Here is a 27,442-nt window from a genome sequence, read left to right on the forward strand (position 1 = left end):
CCTTTCCTCCTCCTCCTTTTTCTCCCGTGCAAAGTGGAGAAGGAACTGCACCAAGGCAGCCCGCGAGATCTCGCAATATTGCTCCTATTTATCACTGCTGTTATTCGTAATTAATTATTATTTTTAACCTCGCCCCAGCCGGGGAGGGGAGCGGGACCATTCCCGGCAGCAGCAACATTGCCATCCGTATCAATAAAGGTTTTTAATTTTTTTTTACCCCCTCCCCCCCGCTTTTTGAGAGAGGGGAGCGGGTGGAGGTTGAGCGCAGCGGGGTGGGGGGAAGCCGGCAGCCAGCTCCGGCCCCCGGTCCCGGTCCCGGTGTCGAAGCGGGAGGCCGCGGCGGCGGGGGGAGGCGGGCCCCGGCGCCGCCCGCCGAGAGGGGGGCCAGCCGCCCCAGACAGGTGATGGGCGTTTCGGCTGCGCTCCGGATCGACTCCTTGGGTTTCACTTTGGTCTGATCTAAGCAAATATGCAGAAGTACCGGCTGGTCTAGTCTTAAAAGCCAAGAGGAGCGAGCGAGAGCGGCGGGAAGGAGAGCGGCCGCGCTCCCGTAGCGAGGGGAACATACAAACAGCGGCCGCGCCGCGATTCAAGCACCGCCGCCCCGAGGCAGCCCCGACCCGCCCTGGATGCGGAGCACCCCCGAGCCGCCCCGCCGCCTTTCCCCTGAGGGATGGTACTGAATCTCTGCGCGGCAGGAGCCGGCCTGCAGCTCCTCTCCATCAGCGTTGCCTTCCCTCCGTGTCTAAAGTGCACTAGACCGCGATGAGGACCTGGGCTTGCGTTTTGCTGATAGGTTTTGGCTACCTGTCCTTTACGTTCTCCGAGGTAGGTGAGAGCGGCTTCCTGCGAGCTCGGTCCCTGGGGCACGCCGCGGCCGGGCTCGGCGGAGGGCGGGGGGGGTTTGTGCTGCCCACCTGGGCTCCGCGGCATCCCCGAACCCCTCCGGGAGCGCACGCCCCGAGCCAGCCACAGCCCCGGCGCGGCCGAGGGAGAGACCGAGTTGCCATTGCATGGGGGGTCAGCGGCGGAGGGGAATAATAACCGTGCATTCCGCTCCGGGGCTGCTGGATGCCCTTGAAATGTATGTATATTATATACATACTCTATATTTTATATATATATATTTTCACGCCCCGCGGGCGCTGTCGGTCTGCGGCGATTTGCGGGCAGAGGGGTGCTTGGAGCCGCCGGGCAGCGGCCGCCCCGCCTCGCACAGCGCTGCACGCACCCGACCGCGGGCACCGTCAGTGCCGCGGGCAGAAGTTGGTTTAATTCCCCCCACCCAGACGCCCCTGCCGCGTGTTTGAAGAGCACTGGGCGCAGGGCGGGTGAGGCCCGGGGGCCTGCCTGTGGCCGCTCGGGGAGAGGAGCCGCTCACGGGGTGGCTACAGGTGGCCCCGGTCGGGGCGGGCGCGGTGCACGGCCACCGTAACTTTTCCCGGGACCGGGTGTGCTGGCACTGGGAGCCGCGGTGTGGGCGCTGGTGGGATGGCGGCGGCCCCGTGGGACACGGTCCCCCCTCTCCTTCTCCTGCTCTCCCCGGGTCCGGGCAGCACCGCGCCCGCCGCGGACTTGACGCCTGCTGGGGTGAAGTTCGGCGGCGGCTGCCCGGGGCGGGTTTCCAGCCGTGGAGCGCGGCTCGCAGGCGCAGCTCTGCCGGGTACACGCTCCTCCGAGCCGGGCTCCCGCCCCGTGAGCCGTGGCGCAGTTCAGCGGGCGGGAGCGCTCCAGCGCCCGGCGGAGCCGGGGGAAGCGTGTGTGTGTGGAATTGACCCCCGTTTCATCAAACACGTCCAGCAAACACCCTGCACCCTCCGTAAAGCCTCCCCCCCAGCCCCCAAGTGCCAGATCCCTGGTGCTGCAGGGGTGCTGCGCAGTGACCCGCGGTGTGTGTGTGTCTTTGAAGGAGGCCGAGATCCCGCAGGAGCTGATCGAGCGGCTGGCGCACAGCGAGATCCACAGCATCCGCGACTTGCAGCGCCTCCTGGAGATTGACTCCGTAGGTAAATTAGTCCCGTCCTCCTTCCTTCCGCGCCGTCGGCCGCCGCCGCCCCGGGGGGGAGGCACCGCGGGCGGCCGCGGAGCAGCACCGCGCACGCCTCTCCCCGCTCCGTCAGGCTGCATCCCCTCCGAGACGAGAGGCGTGCGGGACCCAGCCTCGAGAGCCAGGCAGCCCTGGGCAGGGGAGCTTCATTTCAAAGGGAGGCGGCGGCCAAAGGGACCGATCGGGAATTAAAAACTTCGGGGGGGGGGGGGGGGGGGGGCTCAGGGTGGAGAGGGACCTGGTGACCCTCTGTGTTTTCAGACCTCTCCGTCTCTCAGCGGAGAGGAATTTCCATGAGGTTTGTTGTTGGTCTTGCATTGCTCTGTTATCTTTAAACTACTGTCCTAGAGGTATTTAAAATATTTGAAACAATATTTATGAATGAAGTAATGTCTCTTCAAGCACTGGGCTTTATTAAAAGGAAAATAAACCATCCGCGCTGATTTTAAACAGGAACCTGCATATGAAGCTTAACCTTAAAAATTACACTTTTTTTTTTTTTTCCTCAAAAAAGAAAATAGCGCAGGGTTATTTTCTGCATCATTAGGCATGCAAATGGGTGTAGTGAGAACGTGCAGCTCAAGCAGATCGTTGCAGCAGTAAATCAGATCTAGAAGCACGGTAGTACTGGGTTTCTTATCATTTGGTTTCACTTGCTGCACTTTGTTCCTGGTGATTTCTTCCCCCAGTTGAGAGAGAATAAGCCCGGCACCTTTGATGTGCCCAAGGGAAACCTGCATCTTTCTGAAGAGCAAACATGGAGAAAAATGAATGAGTTCTTGCTACGTTGGTACTGGGCCATCTCCTTTTAAACCATATGCTGTGTATTTTTGTAAAGTCTGTGCCAGGTTCAGTCACCTTCATTCAGTGTTGCAGGATCCTTCTAGAGTTTAACTCGCTGCTTTTTGTGTAGTGCTGTATTAATGAGCAGGAATGCACTAGGAACGTGCTTTACAGACAGAGCTTTCAATTTTCATGTGCTTAGGGAGCAAACGGTTTCCCATTACACTGAAAATGGGAATATTTCTCTCTTACACAACACTTTACCATAGAGGCTAATTACTAATTACCAGATTTGTTGGCATCAGTTTCATATTTTTGGAGAGCAGCACTTCATCATTATTGCTTATCACTGCAATTAAAAAAGCTTTCACAACAGGGAGGGGATATGCAATACATATTTCCCCACCGAAGACTGTTTTGGACCAGACAAGTGCACTACTGCTAAAATCTCTTTTCCCAGTGAACTCAGTGGAAGGCTTGGCTGCTGTTGCAGAAGGGCTGGATCTGAGTGTTTTAAAATACTGCATGCTGCTTCTGCATGTGAGGCAGTACTCTGTAGCTACCAGAAGACATTATTTTTTCAAATACCCCAGTGTAACACGCACACGCTTCATTTTTAAATACCACTTGGAAGGAGAGCAAAAGTTCACATGGCTCCATTGCAAGGGAGTCAAGCAGACAAGTGAAGCTGAATAAATTAGTGGATGTAGCAGAGAAATTCATTCCAGAAAATAATTATCTACCTCGTGGCAAATATTAACCAGAGGATGCACGACCAAAAATTGAAGAGGTCAGCCACAAGTTTACTGTTTCATTTTGCTGCTTTCGTGCAGCTTGTCAGGTTAGAAACCATTAGAGAAACAAGACACATAAATATTTTACTATTTCAACATGAAACAGTAATGCCTTAAGACATGAACTCAAGAGTAAAAAATAAACCCAAAATACTCAGCCTTTCATCCTCTTCTTGCTTATGTGAGTGCTCTTTCTGCACGTGTGCTAAGCTTTATTCTGGGCTACATAGGCAGGACTGGATCTTCACGGGGAGTAACTGGTCTTTACTCCCTACAGTACGTTTTCTGGGTACAGTCCTTCAGTCTTTAGTGTCATCAGTAATTCCTATTAAGGGTTTATCAGAGTGACTAATCAAACATTGAAATCACCATGTTTTCTTCAGGAAACTCAATTAGGCCTGTTTACTATATTTAGTTTTAGCTTGGATTAGCAAATCAAATGTTTCCTAGTTGTCACTGGTAAGGTGGTATCTGAAACATATTTCCTTAAGGCTGTAATTGCATTTAGGGAAAGGCTGGTTCAGTGAGGGCTTGTCCAGTAGATACATTTCTGTTTTATAGCATATACTGGTTTAAACTGAGGCTCAGAATACAAACACTCCAGTGATTATTTTCTCACTCATTTTAGTGCATGGTATTGCCAGTCCTTCTGCATGTGAGTAGCCCTGTTTAAACTCAGTGGGTGGACTTGAGAATTAAGAATGATCTTGTAGGGTAAGAGTTTGCAGGATCAGGCATGCATGCAAAAAATGTCTGATATTCCTGAGTAACAAGGCAGAATCTGTGAAAAACGAAGGAAGAACAGTAATTTTCTCTCCTGCAATGCAAAGCATATATTTTTAATTGGAAAAGTAAGTTTTGTAAGTCAGAGTGGGCAGGTTTTTCTTCTATTCTGACAGATTTGGTCTCTATATTGTAGCACAGAGATGACTGATAACCCCCTTCATAAAATTAGAAACCACACCCCCAGACCATCTGGCATATTACTTAAAGAAAAACAGTACCCAACATGGAGCTTATCATTGTATTCAAAAAAGAAAATCCAGGCCAATTTGTCAGAGCCCAGTGCTGCATGTCCAAAGCAAAGAGAAACCCCTGTAAGGGCAACAGGAAAATTCTCTGTTTCTATCAGAAAACGGGGTCTTGAATTAATTTGCTACGATTGGGATCCATAGTTGGCAACGGCGTTTCATTGGCGTGACGGAGAGCAGAGTCTGACCCTATTTAAAACAGAAAGCGTGCAGGATCCCAGGAAGTAGGCAGCTGTAGCGTGCAGAGTACAGTTTTACTACTAACAGCCTAAATCACTGAAACGGGGGCATTTCCCATGTTCCGCCTGTGAAGTGCTTTGGCTTAGCAGCGTGGTTTTTCTCCTCGCGCTTCACCTCTCCCATCTGTCCTGTGGGAGGTAGGGTTCATTTCATCACCTATTATGTTTGCCTCCCGCTGGGGACAGATTTTTCCCCCAGTCATCTCCCTGCGTGGGGAAAGGCAGGGCTGAGTGTGCTTCTTCGCATGGTTTAAGGGCATCAACCACAGGGTCGCCTTAGGCCATGTGAATTTAACGGCCTGTGATTAAGAACTAGCAGAGCAGCTTTTGTTAAGTGGGGAAATGTTCTAAATTAACAGTATACTTTCAGGGAGAAGTGTTAGATTGCTGCAGAGCTCAGCCTATTGGAAAATCTGCTGCAGACTTTGTGGCTTGTGGCATGGCACTGGAATTAAGGATGTTACAGTGCAATGTGGTCGTGTTCCTTGCACCTCTTAAACATCATGAGAGGCGGGCATCTGCCATGTGTTTTTCCTGAGACAGACAGAGGGAATACTCCTCCTCCTCTACAGCTGGTTGATCACATCTAGGTAAATGGAAAAAAACCCTAAACAAAACAGGATCTTGCAGGCTGCTACTTATATTTCCTTTAATAGATCAAAGTTGAAAACTTAATGACATCTACCTCTGCAGTTGGATGTCAGAAGGGCATATTTTGCATCAGCCAGAAGGAAGATCAGGCAAACAGATTGACGTTGCCTTGGGCTTTCTGGCTCTAGGACTGATGTGTAAGACAGACCAGTTCAGTTTATGGTACCTTACATTGATTTCCTGGGAAAAATAAAAAGATAATAATTTCCTAAACTGCTGCCGTTGGTACTGGAAATCTTGGACCTCTACTTTCTGGATGCACATCAAAGTGATGTCTAGAAGGGTTTGTGTTGACTGCGTGCATTGGGAATTGTACCTCACGTAAAATTGCCTAGGAAGGAAATGGCAATGTGAAAGGATAAATTGATAAATAGAAAATAGCAGTAGTCTTAGGATGCTTTCCACATGCTTGTTTAGTGAGAAGAGTAATCACGTATTGGCAGAATGTCACAGGAACTCTGTGATTTATACTCCATGACCCCATGGAAAAATGCCAGTCTGACAAAAAAGAACAATTTCAGCTACACTAATGGCTTGACCAAGGCTAATTGCAAGAGTTTTTATACCCATCATTGGTGTGTTGTCAGTACAGAAAAGATTACAGAGAAATTTCTTGATCAGCTGCCATGAAAACATTTTTTTTATTATTAAAACATTGAGAGCTGCGTTAATCTGGCTCCGTGCAGCATCCTCCATCTTCACTTAGTGACAAGCAGTGTTCAATTTCTAAACTAAGAACCACCCGTCTCTAAGCTTTCTGCTTTGAGCCTCATTTTGTGAGGCGCTAAGCACCCATAAACTCCCATTTGCTTTGCTAAGAGGTATCCTTATCCTGCATGCTCCTAGATCAGTACATTAAGGAGAAAAACCGGTGCAAATTAGGCATCAGGCTTCTTTAAAGTCAAACTAGGGAATGCTATTTATTATCATTGTTTTAATGAAGTAAAAGAAAGCCTTCTGGCCACACATCCAGATTCAAGTGTGGGTTTCAAAGCTGACTTTCTGATTTTTCAGTCCTGCTCAGGCAAGACTCCTGTTGGTTTAAAGATTGCTCGAAGTGCAAGTGATTTTCCCATTGGCTTCACCGGGAAATGGAATTGCTTCCAAATACCTGTGGGGCTCAGGGGAACCCCTTTAGCATTGTAGCATCCTCTGGCTCCAGCCGTGTGCTCCATCATTCTGTTTATTAAAAAAACCCCAAGCACAAACACATCGATGCTGTGTCAATAGAAAGAATACAATTTGTGATGCATAATGCATTGAGGTTTGACTGGAACTCATTTTGCAGTCTGCTGTGCTAGCTGTGTAGATCTCTTTCTTTAACCCCCGCAGCGAGACATGAACTTTTGAAATGATATACATGCCTAAGATATGTAGTGAGACAGTGAGATACAGTATGAGCCAGAGGCCTTCCTCACCTTAGAAATCATCTTATAAGCAACACATGCTCCTCGACATGTCATTTTGCTTTATAAACATGATGATAGAATATGGCTAATTGCAGCGGAGTTGAGCAGTTATATATAAGCACATGGCTTAACATATTGGTTAGCTGATCATCCTATTCCTTTAGTCTTACTAGTTTCTTTAAACAAGGCAGCAAGAATTCAGTCATGTTAGGAGGGAGCTGTGCCAGCGTGTTGAATGTGGGATTAGGACCTGTGGCTCAGGCCTGCCGTACAGTTGGCATCATCAACAGTTTCTCTTTTCAGCAAGATGTCTGAGCCCACCAAGCAGTTCGGATTAGAGGCATTAGTTTTGTGTTTAATCTTTTTTAAACACTGTTTATATGCAGACAGAGATGCTTCTTGCTCTGAGGCTAGCTTAGATCTTACGCTGAGCAGAAGTCATGCTGCTTTCTTTTGAGTATCACTTCATTGCCTCAGATTGAGGGAGAGATTGTGACAACTTGAAGCTGCCAAACAGCAGGTCAGTATGAAGGTATTGGGTGGCTGAGTGCTAGGAAGCAGAAGAGGGATGGAGGAACATCAGAACGGATCCTCATTTTGGGTGACACCATTTGGAGACAGGTGGATGGCCTGGTGCCATTGGAATAGGGTACAGGAGACCTGGTCCACTCTCCAGCTCAGTCACAAACTTCCTGTGGGGTTTCAGGCAAGCTGTTCTATTTACCCCACTGATGAGTTTTCTGGAGTATGCTGTACAGTAAAAGCAGAAATAAAAGCCATTAGCCATTGCTGTGTTACATTACGGGAGTGGGACTGCAAATAAGGCCCGCTATCAGCTAATCAGTTTGGTGCCGAAACTTCCCATTGAAATCAATGGGAAACAAGCACTCTACATAGGAAGCAGGAGCCAACTTATTTGGGTAAACTGAGATTCTGGATTTCATGCTGGCTTATTTCAGACAGGAATCTGTTCAGCTGATAAGGAAAATAGGACCAGTGGGTGATCCTGGCATTACTTCTTGAACCTCCCATTTCATCTTCTCTTAGCTACCTATGGTAGTATTTTCCAAGAAGTGAAGATAACCCTTGAGGCACAGAGCTCTTTCTCAGGTGCTGAAGATAGCACTATATTATGTCTTATCAAGCTCTGCAGGTGATTTCACGGCCAGCATGCTCTTTAGGACAGGACTTGTTGGAGGGAGGAGACAAGAGTTGATGTGTTTGTAAAGCAGACCCTTATGATGTGTATTACTAATAAAGCTAAGAATAAAACAAGCTCCAGAGTCAACTCAAAATGAGCTGGAAGCAGGAAGCTAACAGTGCAGAAGACAGGAATGTAGGGTGTCGCAGAGAGGGTGAGTATTGTGTAATAGTAGTTTACATTTTTTGGTACACATCGCAGTTTTCTTTGGAGCCAGCAGTGAAACCTTGAAACTCTCCAGTGACGTTACAGAGGGCACTCCAAGAAGCAGCGTGCTAAAAGTCTTGGTTTTGGCGTACTGGAATCTGTATGTAGTCCTTGGTTTGCTTACATCTGCCTGATCCCCTGTTTGCAGATTGTGCTTGTTGTTTTCAGAACCCCACTGTATGGGACACGACCTGGACTGCTTCACTTAACAAAACCAAATAGTTGGAGCAGTTATTTTGTTGGTTTTTCATGATAACTGCAATGCCAAGTTTTCCATCTTTGCTTTTTCTCATGGCCCTTTAACCCATGTGGTAGGCTTATTTAAGGAATAAGACAGGCCTGGATGCAGTCCCAGAGTTTGCAGTAGCTTCAGATGCCCCTCCAAAGGTTAGGATACTTCACAGGGGATTTGTTCTGCAACAGAGAGGCTAAAAGGAAACCCATGCTAGTTACTTCTTGCTTTTGATTCTGTCCTAGTACTGTCCTGAAAAGCAAGCAAGAGAAAATTGACAGAGGCAGCATTGTTGCTGTTGGGTGTGTAATACCATGTTTTCTACCGTAGCCTCAAACCAAAATGTCAAAAATCTTCTAAGAAACATTACACATGAAGTATTATTCTTTTTATTTCTACACCTTTCCAGAAGGAAAAAGCTGTATTATGTCTTCCACATAAAAATGCAATTGTTTTACTTTAGATATGGTTTTATTTTGCAGTGTGTGCACTGTTTCTGGGGACTTGGAGTAAAATGGATGTTAGAATTAAGTTGTGCATGCTTATACATGACGTTTAATGTATGTGTCTCCCCTGCCTTATGCCCTTGCAATTGCACTGAAAGGAGTTACGTTAAACTAATCGCAGCAGGATTTGGTCTTGTGCGTATGAATAGCACAGATTTATATGTATGGAACAGCACTGTAGCGGTACCGATGCGAATAGCATAGCTGAGGTTTAATGGTTTGTTTCCTGTTCTAGGATATGATGATGTTTCAGAAACAAACTTGAGATCTTACAGTGTTCATTCTGCTAAACATGTGCAAGAGAATCGTCCTGTGCCCATTCGCAGAAAAAGAAGCATTGGTAAGAAACAAGCTATTTGTACTTGGAGAGTAAAACCAGAGGGGGTGCTTTTGGTCAGCCAGGCGGGACGTTTCACTGGAAAAATGTGTCATGCACAAAGGAAAAAGGCCATTTATTTCTGCCTTTCTTTTTGCACACAACGAGCCGCTGCCTGAGAAGCTGTCTTCTGGAGGATGTCCATAGGAGACAGACAAGCACAAATTCTTTACATTCACTGTCTTGTTGCAGCATGTTAGAAAGCTAGACCTTGGTTAGAAAATGCTGTGATATTCGATGTATAATTCATAGTGTGGAGAACAACCAGAGCAGTGTGCTTTAAAAAACATCAACAGTTGGTAGAGTTTTCAGTACAGAAGCTCCACAAAAGGAAACAGCTTGACTCTTTATTCACAAGAAAAAAACAGTTTATCCAAAAAATTAAAAGCCATTGATGGAAACGCTGGGGCATTGATTTCCATCACTGCATAGGGCACCAGGCATGTTTACAAAGGATTTTGTTCCTATTAAACAATAATGATGGTGATCCAACAAAGCCCAAATATAAATTTAAAGAGACGGCTACAATAGGATTTGTATGCAGTGCTTGTTCATCTGATTAATTCTGAGTGTTTTACCATTCCATTTGGCTATGGAAAACATGATCTTATCTATTATAGGTAATTCAGAGTCAGTGTATTTGTACTTGAAGCTATGGTGGTACGCAGGAGATAGCACAGCACGCTGTCAGCATGGATTTGCAGTGTGAATTGGCAAGCGTGCTCGTCACATTGAATGCCTCTAGAGAACAGCGGTTCTGAAACAGTCTGCTACACTTGGCACCCTACTCTGCAAGGTGTTGAATGCCTCTCCGTAAAAGTCAGTGGGAACTGGGTATGCTCAATAACTTGGAGGAGTTGCCAGCTGTTTTGCAGTATTGGATCTGTTAATTTTCTTGAGTTCATGGCATTGAGAACAAGAATTTTCATTCTGTTTAGCTGACTGAAATGGATCTCCTTCAAAACTAAGCCTAGTTTTTCATATTACAGGAACAGGCCAGGCCTGAACTTCTCGTACTTCAGCAGTAACTGAAGAAGTGCAGGCAGTATTCCAGTTCCTTGACACATCTAACCCAATGCTATCAGTGCTTACACTGTAAGGCAAGGAAAAAAATCCAATCTGTCTTCAGAGAATGTACCATCAAACAAGTTGTCCCCACAATACCTATTATTTTCTGGATTGTTTGGAATTACCAGCTTGATTTCTTAGGCAGTCCCTAGGCTGAGAAAGATACATGATACGTATTTTTTTTGCAGCAGCATCATGTCACAGTACAGAGCTACTCTTTATGATCCTTATAGCAACTGTTGCCTATAAGGTTACCTTACCTGAGCCCAGCAGAATATTGATATAGCTGCTGGATTTTTGGTCATGCGTCTCTTGTTTATTTGCCTCATTCAAGAAATAACAAATTAAATAAAGCCCACTATGCACAAAGCTTTGATAACTTCAGTCAGAAAAAATGGCATTTGCCCTTTGGGATGGCAGATGGACCCGACTCCCTACTGTGGGGATGTTAAGGTCTTGGAAATGGAAACCTAAGACTTGAAAGTTCCAAGCTTCTGTGGGTTGTTTCCCAGCTCGGCCAATTTATGTGTGGTGTAAATACTCTCAACACAATTTCTGTGGTGGTATTTGCCAGGTATTGCATGTCTGTGTGGTGGTACATGTGTGCAGTGATGGCCCCAATGTCATAAAATAACAGCTGCTGTTACGCAGTTGCTATGAGGCTGTATTAGAGGATCATCTGATCCGGACAAGCCCCTGGCTTGCTGTCACTTCTAAAGAGCCAGGATTGTCTTATCTAATGGTATGCACTCTGAGCTATGTTGGGAGCCAGGCCATTGTAAACCCTCATTTTAGGGCTGGGATTTTGGGAGTGAGTCAAGCTTCTCCCTAGGATAGCACACACAGTTTAGTGGTAGTCAGATAGTACTCAGCACTGACTTGTCAGCAAGCAGTGGGAACTGAGAACACCATCTCAACCCACCAGCTAAGGGTGCCACTCGTAAATGTAAAGTATCTGGGTGCTCTGAGGTGCGAGCAGATGCTCACCTGGAAGTGTGAATTTCTTGTGTTCGCAGAGGAAGCTATCCCAGCTGTCTGCAAAACACGGACGGTTATATACGAGATACCTCGGAGTCAGATTGATCCCACCTCTGCCAACTTCCTGATATGGCCACCCTGCGTGGAAGTGAAACGTTGCACTGGCTGCTGCAACACCAGCAGCGTGAAATGCCAGCCCTCGCGGATACATCACAGAAGTGTCAAGGTGAGCAAACTGTGGCTGCAGAGCCCCAGGAGGGTCCTCTTTTAAGTCTAAAACCTCCAGGTATCCTTGTGGCTGTTCTGTATGACCTGGATCTGTGTTACCCACCCTCATAGCTGCAGGATCAGATCCAACGCTCCTCTCCATTTTGAGTGCACAGATGGCTTTTTCAAGTTACATGGTCACTGGAATATCTTGGGTTTGGATTTGATTTTCACACGATTCCCTTTAGATTTTGCTTCTCCTGTAATGAAAATAAAGCTGGTTGTGTCTTTCCCATGATCTTACACAGTACAAATCTTAAAAGTTAAGAAGATAAAATGACTCAAGGGGCATTGGACTTAAAAAAATAAATAAATCACAGTATGGAATGCTGTTTTCTTAATTAAATATTATGCAGCCTAAATTGGGCTTTTATATTTGACAACATTACACTTTTGATCTGAAAAAATGTGTTTCAAATTATCTTACCCCAGGGATAGAAGACTGAACGGCTTCATGCTGTATTTATTCATTAGACAAAATCCCTGTTGCAATTTTCCAGTAAATACTACGTGAAATATTTCTTATGTTCATTCGGCTTCAATGTGTTCTAATTTTTATCAGTATTTAAACAAGTAATGTTGATCTACATCTGCGTGTAGGAGATCAGACTTGCACTTAGCATTTATGTTGTTAAGACTCTCGAGTTCTTGTTGCCCTGAGTATTTTAAGAGCAGAATTAAAAAAACCCCACATTCTTGATCATAGAATTGCCCAACAACACAGAGCATTGTGCTTGCAATGGATTTCTTATTGAGAAAGGTGCTGTTACTGGACATCCTAAACAGAAAAGGCATCTAAGCTGTTCCACTGTTTTTCACACACACAGGCACACATCTGAGCAGGGTTTTTTTCTCATTTCTGTTTCTGAACATCTGAAAAATGTTTTCACACCTAAATAAGCTGGAGAAACATTGAACAGATTCCCTCAGTGTTTTACACTTGCTGCCCTGTGTAGGATATGCTTTGCAGAAGCAGTTAAAAATTAGGGAAAAAATTGGGATGAATAATTATTCAGTGGTTGAGAACAAACTTGGGAAGTTGAAGCACTACAATAGTAAGCCATTCGCAATAGGAGCTAAACAGCAAAGTGCTTCAGGTTATAATATACAGTGCTGTTGCCTATGAGTCTGGTACAGCTTCCAGTTAATTTTGTGTAACAGCCACTATGTACAAAGCAGCTGGAGATGCCTAGCAAAGAGTTGAGCCCTGTATTGTGAACTTGCTGTTGGTGCCTGTGTGTGACACTGCAGCTGTGTCCTTGCTTCCTACCCCTGCAGTGATGGGAAAGATTATAGGCTGAGAGGTTTGGCTGTTGAAATCCCCTGCTGTTGGGGCACTGAGGGTTCCCTAGAAGGTGCAGACTCCCCAGCTGCAGCAACTTTGCAGGATGTCATTGCTGGGGCTGTTTCCCAGCACAATGCCACAATAAGGAAATCTTAGTTTCTCATTCTGTCTGCTGACATAGTTTTAGTGCTTTTAGATGTGCATTCATTTTAGTAGGGTGCAAGCTCAAAGCAGGCTCAGCTGAGCAGCTGCTTTTTGTGGCTGTGTAAATATATTGCCACCAGCAATATCAATATACGTCAGCCAGCTTCGGAGGACTCTTTTTGTTTTTTCCAAGCTGCAAGACTGCTCCAAACAGTCATTAAATAGAAGGGAAAAAAAGGACAAGAGGTCAAGCAGGAACAGGATGTTCATTGTAAAGGTTGTAGGCTGACCCCACTGTCACACCAGAAATCTCTGAACAGAATCCATATTTATGCCCTCCAGAGTCAGATCGTCTTGTAGCTTTGATATAATTGATGGGTTTATGAGCCTTTTGCCAATCCTGTGTTCAGAGCTGAATGTCTGCTCATGCCATTAAGTAGCTGGCCCAGAGTGAGGGTCACTGGAAAGGTAGGGGGGAGCGGTTTTGGAGAGCCTTCTCAGCTATGCCTGCAGTGCAGTTGGAAAGCTGTCTTGTGTTTTCCCCTGATGTCAGACTGCATAAAAGCCCTCTTTTGATTGAACATTGAAAAGGCTTTCCCCACTTCCCCTTCATTGACAAGGTAGTGAGATCATAGCTGGCCCATTCACACTAGAAAAATGTTCATCCAGAAAGGTCAGCAAGTGGGTTTGCATCACCCAACTGGCAAAAGCAAAGGGGGTTTTCTTTGTCTTACTGAGGGCCACTGTAGTCAAGGTTAAGAGACGGCTCTGGCAGTGTGGGAGGAGTAGCAGAGGTGCCTGTATTGGGGCATTCCCTTCCTGCGACACGATTCAAAGTCTGTAGGGTTCAAGGATGTCCTTACTTCGCCTTCAGGTAGCTTTAGTCAGTGAAGTACCATTAATGGGCTTGTGGAATTGGATCTGTAGGGTGGCTCTAAGCCAGGGGTGTTGGTGGAACAGCATCCCTGGAATGAGTCCTTTAAGGTTTCCCTTTCATGGGGTGGGTTAGTAAAAGGTAGGTTTGCGCTGCACAGTAGCAGAATGAGCCCATGAGAGCACAGGCTCCTGCTCCTAAAGGCATCTCTGTTCATCAAGCTGTACCTGTACCACACTGCAAAAATCAGGAGATGAAAAGGCTGGTTGGGGGTTGCTCTTTGATAGGAAGGAAAGTACTGCATTTCTCTTCTGATAGAGTAGTGGTGACAAGGACTGGTGAATTAGGAGTGTTGCTGTCTGTTACAGAGATATTTCTTGCCCTGTCTGCAAAAGCATTTCAGTAACTTCTGCAAATTCTGTTGCTTCTGCACAGTGAGATCAAGTGTTTACCAAGTACCAGGCCATAATTTACTTGGGGGGGTTCTGAACCGAGGCTTTCCAAGAGGTTTCTCATAATGTTGAGCATGATGCTCTTGATGTTTCTGGTCACAGCAGCAAAAACCAGTTAATATTATAGAGCAAATCCTGCCTATACTGCTGATTTTGAATAGCCAAGCTGAATATTGTGGTTGTTGGCAGCAATGCTCATTTCCAAGCTAATAAACAAGAACTAAGTCACTCCATCTACCTCAGCTTTGCCTTCTGCTTGGCCTTTAGCCATAGCCATGCCAGCTTTAGCCATTTCTGAATAGTCAGTGTTGAGCTGCTTTGGGGGCATTTAACTTAGTGTATTCTTGCAGTAAATCAATATGAGGGAAAGACTCAGAGCAAAGGAGCTGTAAAGGAGGGAATGCAGGAGCAGCTCCTCAGCTGTCATCTGGGAGTTGTTCAGAAAGGTTCCAAAGAGAGATGGAAAACAATGCTGAAATTAGAGATGAGTTGCTCAGCAGAGCTGCCCAGCCTCTGAAGAGGTTAAAAAGGCCTTGCAGAACAAATTGTAGGTAAAATGGCTGTACATAAGGAGGTTTTTCTTCAGTGACTGGTTCTACCATTAGGATAAACAGCACTTAACAGGACATTACCGCCGGTTGGTGGGACCTGCAGGCGAGACCTGCTGACAGGTATCAGAGGTCAGTTTAAGAATGGGAGAAACAAGGGAAATCCTGACAAGATGGAAAAGCAGAGAGGTGCCCTCGGTGTGTGACAGGTACCCTGTCCTCATGAGTCTAGCTGCTCCTGCTCAAGGAGAGAGAATATAGAGACCCCACATCAGCCATTCCCCTCACTATGGGGAGCAGTAGGGAGCCCCCTGACCCTTCCTCAGGCTGAGCCCTTGCTGAGGCACTGCCACATCACCCATGAGGTGGCTCCTGGTACCGGGGAGCTGTGATGGGGCTTCTCCCTGCCCTGGGTGCAGGCAGAACCATGACTTGTTGCTGGGCTGTGTGAGGTGCTGGTGGCAAAGAGCACCCCTGGTCCTTGCTTCCCTGCAGGGGAAAATCTCCCTACCCCACCCTAAGAATCTGTGCACGAGGCTTTCCTGAGGTAGGGGTTTTGCCAAAGGAGTGCCCTGTAAATGTTTTTAATGGGTATATTAGGATGGGTGGCTGCCAGGCTCGGAGGCGGCTGGCGCCAGTCCTGTGTCTTCTGCCTGCAGCCATGGCTCCGATGGCTTGCCAGGTCTCACAGGATCCCTTATCCCTGCTTAGTCCTTCTGGTGTCTTTAAGCCCTGTTGACTTACGTCTTGCTCACAGATCTGAGGGCTGTAAAGATCACGGTTGCAAGATGAAAGGTTTTTCCTTCCACTGTGTCAGCACGGGTTTTATTTTAATACAGAAGAAATAGATGCTTCCAAAAAGGACCCTTATTCAGTTGCTTTTTGATTTGATTTCCCATCCTGTATTTAGCTATCAGCCACGAGTTTTGCCGTTATGAGGAATCTTCTGTGCTGAGACTTCTCATGCAAGTTCCTGCCCATGATAAATTTTGGCTTTGTGCTAGAGGTGTTTCAGTCATTTTTCCTTACAGTCTTGTTTTTTTCCTGTTGTTACTCCCTGATTCATCTCTCCTGGAGAAGATCTAGGAGGGGTGTTTCCATAATGCTTCCCATTAGGAAATCCCATTGGATTTTATTCTCACTTTCACTTAGCCACCACACCATACCGCAGGATAATACTTAGAGTCTACAGTGGTGCAAGTATGATGCCACTGATTATACACCCTTTAACTAAACTAGTTGGTTATTTCACTGTCTTTGTCTTCGAGAGTTTTCATACAGTGATAGTTTGTGGGTTGGAAGGATTTGAGGATTTTTAGTTCTGTTGCATTAGAGACAAATGAAAGAAGCTGATCTTGGTTTGCTGAGGACTGGCCATCGCAAACCATGGACCATGCACATGACAGCAACTGCACAAAATAAACACCAGGATGAAAAATACAAAGAAGAAAAAAGATGCTAGCATAGGGCCGAATCCGGTGTTGCTAGTATAGATACCCCTGTTTATACCCACTGAAGATCTGACCTGCAACCTTCATCACTTCAGATTATCATCCTGTGTGGCAGCAGGTGTTAACAGATGACCCAAGCACAGCAACTTATCTGGTTTATGCTGCTTCAGTTTGAGTATTTGCAACGTCTTGCAAAATAACATTTCTTTAACTTGTGTAGCATGAAGTAGGGAAGTGGAAAGTATGCAGAATTTTTAGCTATATTACAGTGAAACCCAGTTTTTAAATTGGTACCTGAATACATTATCATATTCGTCAAAGTATATATGTATTTTTTTAAAACTGTTGTTTAATACCAGATTGTCACAGTTTGGAAAACCAAGCAAAACCAGAACAGACTTTAGAAAGCTTGATTACAGTTTATTTTTGTTGCATATAATTTTCAATAAGACTGGTTTATTCTAACAGCTGTAATAAGCACAGCAGATCTGAAAGCTGTTTCATGACTGCTGGGTCTCTTTCTTTGTCTCTGATGATGGAGGTGTCTTAATTACTGTTTGTTTTTGTAAATTTTAAGGATTAGTCATCCTTTGATGCCAGATGACTCAGTTGTAAAATACGTTTTCAAATCTTTACGTTCAAAGGCTTGATGGAATTGAGTTCTGATCGGAGATTTTGAAACATACTGCTCAAACCCATAGCTGGTCTTTCAGCAAAAGCATTCTAGTATGTCGTGGCCAGCTTTTCATCTGTTTATATGGAGATCTGACAGTTTTGGAAGATACTTTTTACTGTGGACACTTCAGTTAGTGCATCTGTCTCTGCAGCTTTTGTTTGCTGGGTAAATGAAAATCGTCTCCAGATCCTATTGACACAAGAGGTGGCGACTAAAATGTGGATCTGAACTCATTGCTCTGTGAAAGCAATGGCAGATCTCCCATTGACTTTAATAAGGCCAGGCTTTTTGCTCTAGCTTCTGTTACTGTCATTCAGCGGCCCTTGGTAGTTTGTATTCACAGAGCCAGAAGTGTTCTGGGAACTGGGAATGTGATATTTTTTCCAGCCACTGCTCTCATTTTGTGACTCTGTTATTCCAGTTTTGGGAAGGCCAGGGAATGATTTTCATAGTGTGAAGACTGATTTGGAGCATGAAATCCCCACCAGAAACACCATTACCAGGAGAGTCTGGTGTAATTGTGGATACTGTATTTGTTAGTAACTGGAGCTTTCGGTTGGATCAGACTTGACGGCTTTGTCATGTAGCTGTTGTTGAGACAATCATCCTTTCTTGTCCTTCTCTTCTGCTGTCTTATCTTATTCATAATGTGTACCTGTACTATGCAGTCATGTTGTTCGCTGGGACAGCTACAGTGCAGCCCCCTTTTCGAACTGAGAAGCCATGATTTCATTTTGGTGATTTCCATTTCAAGCAGTATTCATGCAGTGTTTAACACAATTGTAAACTAAACACTGGACCCCTTGCATACTGTTTCACACTCTCTTTGCCCACCTTATGCCCTATTCCCTTGTATGGCTATGACCACCATACCTGTTACACGTAGCAAAAGTCAGTGCCCAGCATCTCACAACCCGTTTCAGCACCCCAGCACAGCAGTGTTCCTGCCCCCTGTGCTGTTCTTCCTCTCCTGTCATCTGGCACCAAGTTGGTCAGGATGTTCCGTATCTCCCCATCCCAATGTCCTTCTCTTTTGCACTGGTTCCTTTCAGATGAGAGACCTGCATGTAGCCAGAACTTCTCCAGCATGCTCTTTCCTTCAACCTCCCCTTGCCCTCCAGACCATTTTTTCTTAAGAATGCCAGTGTTTCGGCCCAAAGTGGAGCAGTGCAGTTGGAAGCAATTGGAAGGACTGGAGAGAAATAGCATACCGGCCAGCTATCCACAATAAAACCGAAGGTTGGATCCAGTTTGCAAGTGGTAGCTCCCTAGAACCTAAAAACAGTGCATGTGAGCTCTTGTAACCAAGTCCCGGGTCATTGCAGGGAGTAAGATTGAGATTGCTGCTTTCTGAGCTGATTCAGATCCTGGTTCTGCAGAGATGAGCACTTTATTTTCAAGGGCCTCTGGAGACATCAATTTGTAAATTGTTAAAATGCGTTACAAACTGACCTAATGCCTTCACTGTAAGCCTTTAGTGGTCAACGTGTACCGAAGATCATGCCAAAAGGGACGGTCTACAAGAGCAAGCACTGATTTGAATCCGTATAGCAGTTTATTGTGATACATGTTAAAACTGACTTGCTTCAAACTTCAAACTGAAATGACTGGGAAATTGGTTTATCTCTTGGGGGAAAAGAAAATTGTTTCAAACTGCTGAACTTGAATAAACAAATAGTCTGTGCAATAAATAGTTACACGATGCACAATTAAGATAAAAGATGATTAGTATGCTAACATGTTATATGAGTTTGGCTGCATTGAAAAATAGAGGTATATAGTTATCTGTGTTCAGTTCTGAACTGTAACTATGTTAATGTGTCTCAGTACATACCTCATCGTATTTTATAGGTGGCAAAAGTGGAATATGTTAGAAAAAAGCCAAAATTAAAAGAAGTTCTGGTGAGATTAGAAGAGCATATGGAATGCACCTGTACATCATCAAATACTAATTCAGATTATAGAGAAGAAGAAACTGGTATGTTTTCCTTTTATTTTTGCATTAATGCTGTTTTCATATGGTGCTTATTTTTATATTAGTAAAGAATGTAAAGCAAACTTTGCTTCCAGCGAGCACAGTAGAGAGGCTCCCAGCTGCTACTCAGTGTGTTGAAGATGCAAAATTAGGGACAGTTTGTGCTGTATAAAGAGGTTGGATTTGAAGCATATCAATTCTTATTAGGTTAGCTTTTAAATATATGTAAATGCCCAATGGTATTCAGGTCTTGCTTAACTAAGTTAAAGTTTGTCATGTTGCAGTTACTGGTGAACTCTGTTGCCTAATTTCTTTAGGCGTTGTGGAGAGATGGCTAAGGCTGAGATTTACTGTACATTGGGGAAAATATTAATGAAGTGAACGTAAAGGACTTAGGAATACGTTCAATATTCAAGAGTAAGGGGTTTTGAAACAACACTGCCCATTCCTGTTGTTTTCTTACTAACATAGTCAAGAATTTATTGTCACTTGTCAAGTTAAACCTAAGTTTGCTGTACCAAGACAACATTTAAGTTACCATGGGGAAAGATTTATGGGGAAAAAGATCTACTTTCAATCCGACTTTCATAAAACCACCTAAAACTGAGATCCTTTTACTAAGCTGTAATCAGCGCAGAATTTGACACATATGCAGGAAGCCCACTGCAGTAGAAAGAGCACCTCCCTTTCTCCTGATTTTGGTTGAAGGCAGCCTCAAAAGTTCATTTTGCCACCTCTGCTGGGAATTTAGGGGTTCAGTAGACCCAGCTCAAAACTAGTCAGTGAAAAGCAGGTAAATATAGGAGGAAAGCTACCTAAAAAGGTGGCTAGGTAAGGAAGGGTTTTCTGTCTGTCTCCATCCAGCATGGAGATATAAATCTGATCTAAGCGAATGTTAACCTCAGTTGCTGTGTACAGAGAAGAAGAACTAGAATTTGTAGAAGAGCAAAGTTAGGCCTCTGCTGTGATTTCACTGGATATCAATTTATAATCTGAGCTGAGTGTTTTAGCTGAAACTAGGTTGAGTTATGAGTAGACAAACCCCACATTTTAAATGGTTTTTATGTGTGTATGGTTTGGTATTTTTTCTGTGCCTTTTATTTGGAAAAAAGTTTCATTGGATCAGTTTCAGTTTTCCAAAATGTCTTTAATTGCCAAAGACTAAGCAGTTAAGATTATAAAATGAAAACTTTTCTTTCTGATGTGTGTGAAAAATGGGGTAGAATTGCCATGGAGGAAAATGTATTTCTAGGATTTAATTACTGATAGGAACAAAACTTGCACCAGCAAGTGGATGGTGAGCTGAAAATAGCTTAACTACAGAGCTGAAAGCAAATGTTGAATACTGCATGGTAACAGTAATTATAGATGGATCTTGGAAATGACGTATGCAATGCCAGCTTCGTTTATTATTTCTCTACTTTTGTATAATTACTTTGTAAACGGAATGTCAAATCAGGCGTTATAAAGTTATTACTTTAATGCAAAGAATAATGAGATTTCTTTGAAATGTAAACGGTTTGAGTATTACTTCAGTGTTCAACGAAATGCATTACCTTAGGGCTTTTTACCAGCCCTGCCCTTATGTTAACAGGAAGGCCTAGGGAATCAGGTAAAAAACGGAAACGAAAAAAGTTAAATCCAACATAAAACCTACTGGAACTATTTGATATTCAGGTAGGACCTATATGCTGAACACCCTAATAGCACAAGTACTGGAAAACTTAATCAAATATCATCACTTCAAATTAATCACTGTTCAGAATCTTGACACTTGCTACCTCAAGGCTGCAAAGAGATTAGATTTGATTGGCTTTGATAATTCTACCTGCTGGTATTTTCCCTTTAAGCTCCACATCACCATCAGCATCTTACATTCTTCAGCTACTTCCTTTTCTTGCCTTTTTTGTTCTTTTTTTTGGAGGGTGCTAATTCTTCAGCTTCTGAAATCTCAAGTTCCATTGCCTCTGCTTTTGTTTCATTATTATTGATTTCTGAGGTCAAAGCATCACATAATAATGCATGAATGAATTTACAGGTTACAAATTGTTGTGTTTTCAGTCATTGGCTGTAAAAGATTGCGTGTACATACAGCAAACGCTATTTTATGCATGACTATCAAACCCATGTTTTGGCATGAACTGGGATTGATTGTACATGCACCTCAAACGGTCTGATGATCTGCCTACCTGACAAGGAAGATGCTTAGAAATGCCTTTTTTTTTGTGTTGTAGGGCCCTGTGTTACTTACACCAGAAAATTAAGATCTTTTTTTCTTTGGTCTGTTCAGTCTCCGTACAGTGATGACAGTCAATCATCAAAATTCATGAGGTTTTCAGTGTAGTAAAAAGCTAAAACCCTCTCAATGCAAAATTGACTGAAATCCTTTGGCCAACATATAGCAATGTATGATTATGGCAATATACATTCCAAATTAAATATGTAATTTCCATTTCTTAATGACTTGAAATTACATAAACTGCAGCACTTGCAATTTATTCTAGTATTTCGGAGTGGGAATGATTTGGATTTTGCGGTGTATGTGCCTAACGCCTGGATGATGGTGAATTTAATTTCAAGCATCTATTGTTGCACATAAACTCCCAATGGCGAGTTTTCATTTATACTGACGTATCATTTCTAAAGAATGCTAAACTTGATATCCTGTTTCAGATTAACAGGTATTTATTTGGAGTAGTATGATAGAAGCAAAGATTTTCTAAAATTCAACTTTAAAAGTGAGCATGTAAACTCAATCAAAACAGCATTTAGAACTTCTTGTCCCAGGTTAGTGACTCTTCATGCAGAATAGTTTTTTTAAAGTCATCTACTTAGAGGATAGGACCTTTGATTCTAATCATAGAGTTATTGTATCTTTTTTCTCTCCTGCAGATGTAAGGTGAAAATAAGCTAGGAAAAAAACTTCTCTCTGGGACATGGATGTACATGGTTTGTTACATTCCTGAACCTACTATGTATGGTGCTTATTGACTGTATACTTTATTTGTTCTCCTGTGTGAAAAAACTGGCTCAAAAGAACACTTAATGAGAACAAAGAGACAATGTACATTTGTTTAATGTGACATCAAAGCAAGTATTGTAGCACTCTGTGAAACAATAGGAAGCTTCCCTGTCCAAAAAAGAAAAAAAAAAAAAAGAAAAACAGAAAAGAAAAAGAGACAGTTGAATGAATGGAGGATACCAAAAGTACTCAAAAACATGACAAAAATCTAAGTGAATAGTGGATTTCTGTCAGAGCAGTCAACGGTGCTTTACGTCAAGAAATGTGCCTGCGTTCTTGATGAAGACGGATGGACACTGGTGGACTTCAGGCACAAAAAAAGCAGGAATGTATGAAATGATCAAATGCCACGCAAACACTATAGAACAATACATCCTTGCTTGGTGGTGTTTTAAAAGTCTATACAGAAAAAAACCTTCTGGGGAGCCTTAAGTGGATTTTTTTTTTTTTTTTTTTTTTTTTTTTACACCATAAAGTGATTATTAAGTTTTCTTTTTACTCTTTACCTAGCTTTTTATTATCTCTTGGACTACATTTGCCAATAACACATATAAAAGACTGGTATAACAATAAGCAGAACACAAAACATTATGGTATTTCTCCTAGTGGGATGCAAACTAATGAGATGTATTAAAATAAAAATGGTATACCTATGCATAATTTTCTAGACGTTTCTTGGTTTATGTTCCCCGACCTCCCCCGTAATTTAAAGCGTTACGTAAAAAGAAAAAAAAAGAGAAAAAAGAGAGATGTGCGTAAACAAATCATAGGATATCCATGCAAAAATCCTTTTTTTTTTAACTTTAAGACTTATGCCAGTTGCCTACTAGTGATATTGTGTTAGCAATTGTCATTCTTATCAGTATACAGATACTTTTATTTCACATGTTGGAGCTGTGTGAAATGTACAAATTCTTGTATCTGCATTGTATAATGTCATGGTGGCATGGGAACTACCTTGCTGCAAATATTTGAACAAAACCTAAAATTCTTTATTTTTGGTAATAATGTTATGCTTTATGTGTATTCAACAGAAATATGTGTTTTTGTAAAGGTGAAGTTTGTATTTTTATCTAAAAATTAACAGTTTTATATACCTGAGAAAGCCTGCTATGTTTTCTTGAACCAAAAAAAAAAAAAAAGAAAAAAAGAAAAAAAAAAAAAGCATTTTGTGGTCATATTTTTGTAGTAGAATAGCCCAAATTATAACATCAAAATCTATTTTAACTATAGCAGGGCAGATAAAATAGTCTGGCACCAGCTCCTATGTTTTCAAAGTGCCAAAGGATTAAATGTTCAGTTCCCCATGGATTGCAGTGGGAGCCACACGGCTGAATCCTTCTGTACTGCTTTGGAAATGTAGGGCTGTGCCAGGTATGACATGGCTACTCACTTGGCCAAAATCACTGCCCCACCCCAGTAGTTTGGATTATGTACCCTTTGTTTTATTTGGACTATCACATTGGGTATGTAAAATGAACTACTGGATTCTTTTTCTTTGTGAAACATCTACCAAGAGATGAAAGAGTTTTCTTAGTTTGGAACGACAAAAAAGTTTGTCTCGAAGACTTGTTTCCACTCTAATGAAAAATATCTTCAAACATGAATGAACTGCAGAACCTTAAAACAACAAAAGAGAGATTTTTAACCTTTCATTTTCTTTAAATATAGTTCAAACATTCCCCTCCTCTTCCTGTAGCTATGTACAATTTCAACCAAACAAAGCAGCGTTGGCTAACGAGTCATCGGCTTCAGATGCTAATGCAGAGATAGATTTAGTCACCGTTCTATTTTGTGATCATTTTCCCAGTGTATTTGTTGAGCACCAAAACTGGAAGTACATTTATCTAAGATTGTCTGTGCTTGTTTTCCACTAAGTGTACTGTTCACAATGTTATGCACATGAATGTATGTGTCTGCGTTTAAAAAAAAGTGTATAAAATGTAATTTATATATTTATGTTTCAGTGGGATGCCAATAATGTTGCTCCGTTCCTTTTTTGTCTAAAAGATATCTAATGAAAAAACCCCATATATCCATTAAAATCATGTAGATGAAAGGCATTATGTGACCCACTCAGACACTGTGCAGGTATGAAAGGATGTCAAAAGTCACTTCAGTGGAATAATTTGCAAAACAACTTCTTGAGAGTCCTGTGGTTGCACTGGCATAAGAAGGTTATGTTCAGATCTGCGGGCCAGCTTCCCTGGGGTAACTCCATTGAGTATAATGGGGCTCTCCTGATGTACATCACGAGTGAGTCTGGCCCCACAGTAAAGTCTTGGAAAAAAAGCCAGCTGAGAGGCATGCATTTTGTTGGTGCCAGCAAATAAATGTGTTATGCCAAATTCAGAAAACCAGGAGAGAGTGAAGACTGAATGGAGTCTTTTCTAGTAGTCATTTGTTTGAGACTTGTAGTCTCAAGTTAATTTTGTTGCAAGGAACGAAATGCACATGAGTCTTTGTTCTCAAGCACAGTGTTTATACGGTGTGCAGCAGAAACCAAAAATCTCAGGGCTATGTTCTCAGATAGTATAAATTGGCAAGTATTTTTGACTTCAGCCGCCCCTAAGCTAATTTATATCAGATGAGGATCCAGTCCATGGTTTTTAAAATATGAGGAGTAGTGTCATGACGTGATCATCACTTACTATAGCCCAGCTGGGATATAACCTGCCAGCCCTTCAAACATTACAGGCTATGGTACCAGTCCTTCTTCTTCAAAGTGGCAGATACAACCAGAAGGAAGTGTAATGTTAAAGACTGTGACACAGGAGACATTAATTCAAAGTTAAGTTGGACATTTCAAGGGCCATATCCTCAGCTGGTGTAAATCACCATCACTCCATTGCTTGCAATGGAGCTGTACCAGCTTACACCACTTGAGGGGCTGGTCCCTCATTCTTGCTCATCCCTTTTCGCTACTTGGTCCTGCAGGGATCTCAGATTGTTGTGTACGGTTAATGTAATCCTGTGTTCTCTAATACTTAAGCACAATAAGTGAATATAAGAATGAGTGTCAGACTTAACTTTGAATGTCCAAGCTTTGAAATGGTTTGTTTCACCATTGTGGCTGTAAATTAAACAGTTCTCTGTGCATTTGTGAATGCTGTGTCATATCTTCTTCCGCTGTGTATTGGAGGTGGACTCCATATGGACTTCTAAAGTGCTGCATTTGGAGTGTTACAGGGAAGGGGGTGAACAATTGGAGCTTCCAGATAGATACGTGATTGACCGCTCTGTGATTTTGGGATGGGGGACTAGCACGGGGCTTAATGAAGGAGCTGAAGATGGTAGTTGTTGTAAGTCACATTTCCATGCAGTCCTTTTAACACCTTGTCGCTTTTGTCCTTGCACATACTAGGAAGAGACTTGGGAATAAAACATTTCTGTTTCACATTCTGCAGTCACTTCTTCTGCCCAGAGATTCAGAAGTTGTTGGTCTGATTTTATCTTTTTTGAAGTATTTTCTGGTCAGAAAGTGTATGTGTAGAGGACTGCCCGAAAACGATGTTACGATATGGTGCATGGTCACTGATTCTCTGGTTGATTCATTACATCTAATGCTGTGCTTCATCTTTCCAGAGCCCTTCAGTTGTTTTTGTTGAGTGAAATCAAGGATTACGTGCCAATTTGCTTTCCTTTTCTCCTGTGCTCCGTCCTGCTTGGCATCTGCTTTATTAGACAGTGCGCGGTGACTACAGGCAGTTGCTCTTCTCCAGCCCTGGAGGTTCCTAGGCAGCTCCAGCACTTCTGTGTCTTTGAGCTTAGGCTTTTTACTCTGCTTGGAACAGCATCTCATGGGTCTCCTCCCTCCAATGGGCTTCAGCATTACGGCTATGAGGTTCTCTTGGCTGTCCTCCTCAGGTCCATGTTGCCTTTCTGTGGTCTGCTTTCTAGCAATTCTCTGCCTGACTTCCCCATCCCTTTGTTTCTGTTGCTCAAAAATGATTTTCCCTTCCTAGGATCTGTCTCATCATATATCTCTTCTCTCCTGCCTGACAGAACAGCCTTTGATCTGTTTATCTCCAAATCAATTGCTTTATCTAGGCATGTCCCCTGAGATCCTGTCTCCCAGGCCTACAGGCCCATAACTGCCCCTCACATGAAAGACGAATGCTGTTATTTAGACACATGTTTGTGGAGACAAAAAGATTCACCTTTACATTTGGAAAAAGGCTTATTACTGGAGGCTCCTTGCTAAAGCTGTGTCCAATTCCAGCTATAGTGTAACTCTGAAATAGTAGCATTGAAGCTATTCCAGACATCTGACAGGGCAATTAAGACCAGTGGACCCATTTACAATTTGATTTGAAAGTGTACCCAAAACCAAAGATGAAGTTTCAAAGCTACCTCGGATTTGCATGCTCATGTTTTACTGTAAATTGAAGGAAATTGCGTTTGTAGGCCCCTTCCATGGCTTTGAAAACCTTACTCTGAATATTTATCTGACCCTCTATTGGGCTGGAGATCATGGTTGCTTAAAAACACAAACAATGTGGAGGTTTTCAATGAAGTATTTTTCTTGGTGTTTCTAATACACAGCTTCTAGTACTAGCTGAGAAAAAAGAGTCAAGCAAAAATCATTTAAACCCATAAGAATCCCACTTAAGTTTGCTTTAATTTCAGGTATCAGAGAAAAGCCTGTCAGTGTTACATTCCTCAGAAATCACCTTATGTTTTGTATTTATGATTCCATTTAATTACTGTGTGTTTCCCCGCATTTTAATATCAAGGTATTATTCCGTGTCTGAGCTTTTCTGTGCTGCTCTTGCTGTAGCATCTCTGCAGCACAGCCTTGAGCTGGTTTGTAATCATATCTCCTCTGAAATAAAGAACTATTGTTATCCCATTTTAGGCGAGACCGAGGCATGGAGAAATGACTGTGCAAGGTCACACAGCAAGGCTATGGCAGAACCAGGGATAGGACTCAGATCTGAGTGCTCATCCAGTGCCCTAAATCACACGACCATCTTCCCTTTCCAAGAATGAATCCTTGCACCCTTAGAGCTAAATACTGAAAAGATTGAGGGTAAGTCATTTTGCCTAATTATTGTGCATTGGATACATGATAAAAAACACTGCCATTTCATCAGAGAATGTAGTGACTGATGAAAATCCAGCTTTCTGCCCATGCAGTTATGCAGCCTTTTATGCTATCACAAGCTAGTCATTTCCTGCATCTCTAAGGAGTCAACCTTTTGTGACTTACAGTGAAAATTATGC

The 27,442-nt window shown here is 43.1% G+C and overlaps 1 protein-coding gene across 2 annotated transcripts; it reads left to right on the plus strand.

The window, feature by feature from the left end:
* Positions 1 to 765: 765 nt before the first annotated feature.
* PDGFA (platelet derived growth factor subunit A) lies at positions 766 to 27,208 on the plus strand (the record flags this gene model as incomplete). 2 transcript variants are annotated; one of them, XM_080619102.1, is made up of 6 exons in its annotated part: positions 766 to 828; positions 1,910 to 2,006; positions 9,336 to 9,440; positions 11,561 to 11,748; positions 19,071 to 19,197; positions 27,075 to 27,208. In XM_080619102.1, 6 exons carry the CDS (start codon positions 766 to 768, stop codon positions 27,206 to 27,208), a joined length of 714 nt encoding a protein of 237 aa, XP_080475228.1. The 2 variants fall into 2 exon arrangements, with proteins under 2 accessions (XP_080475228.1, XP_080475229.1); XM_080619103.1 differs by lacking the exon at positions 27,075 to 27,208 and adding an exon at positions 20,789 to 20,844.
* Positions 27,209 to 27,442: the final 234 nt, after the last annotated feature.

This window comes from Psittacula echo (genome assembly GCF_963264785.1).
Source record: "Psittacula echo genome assembly, chromosome: 5".
Taxonomy (NCBI): Eukaryota; Metazoa; Chordata; class Aves; order Psittaciformes; family Psittacidae; genus Psittacula; species Psittacula echo.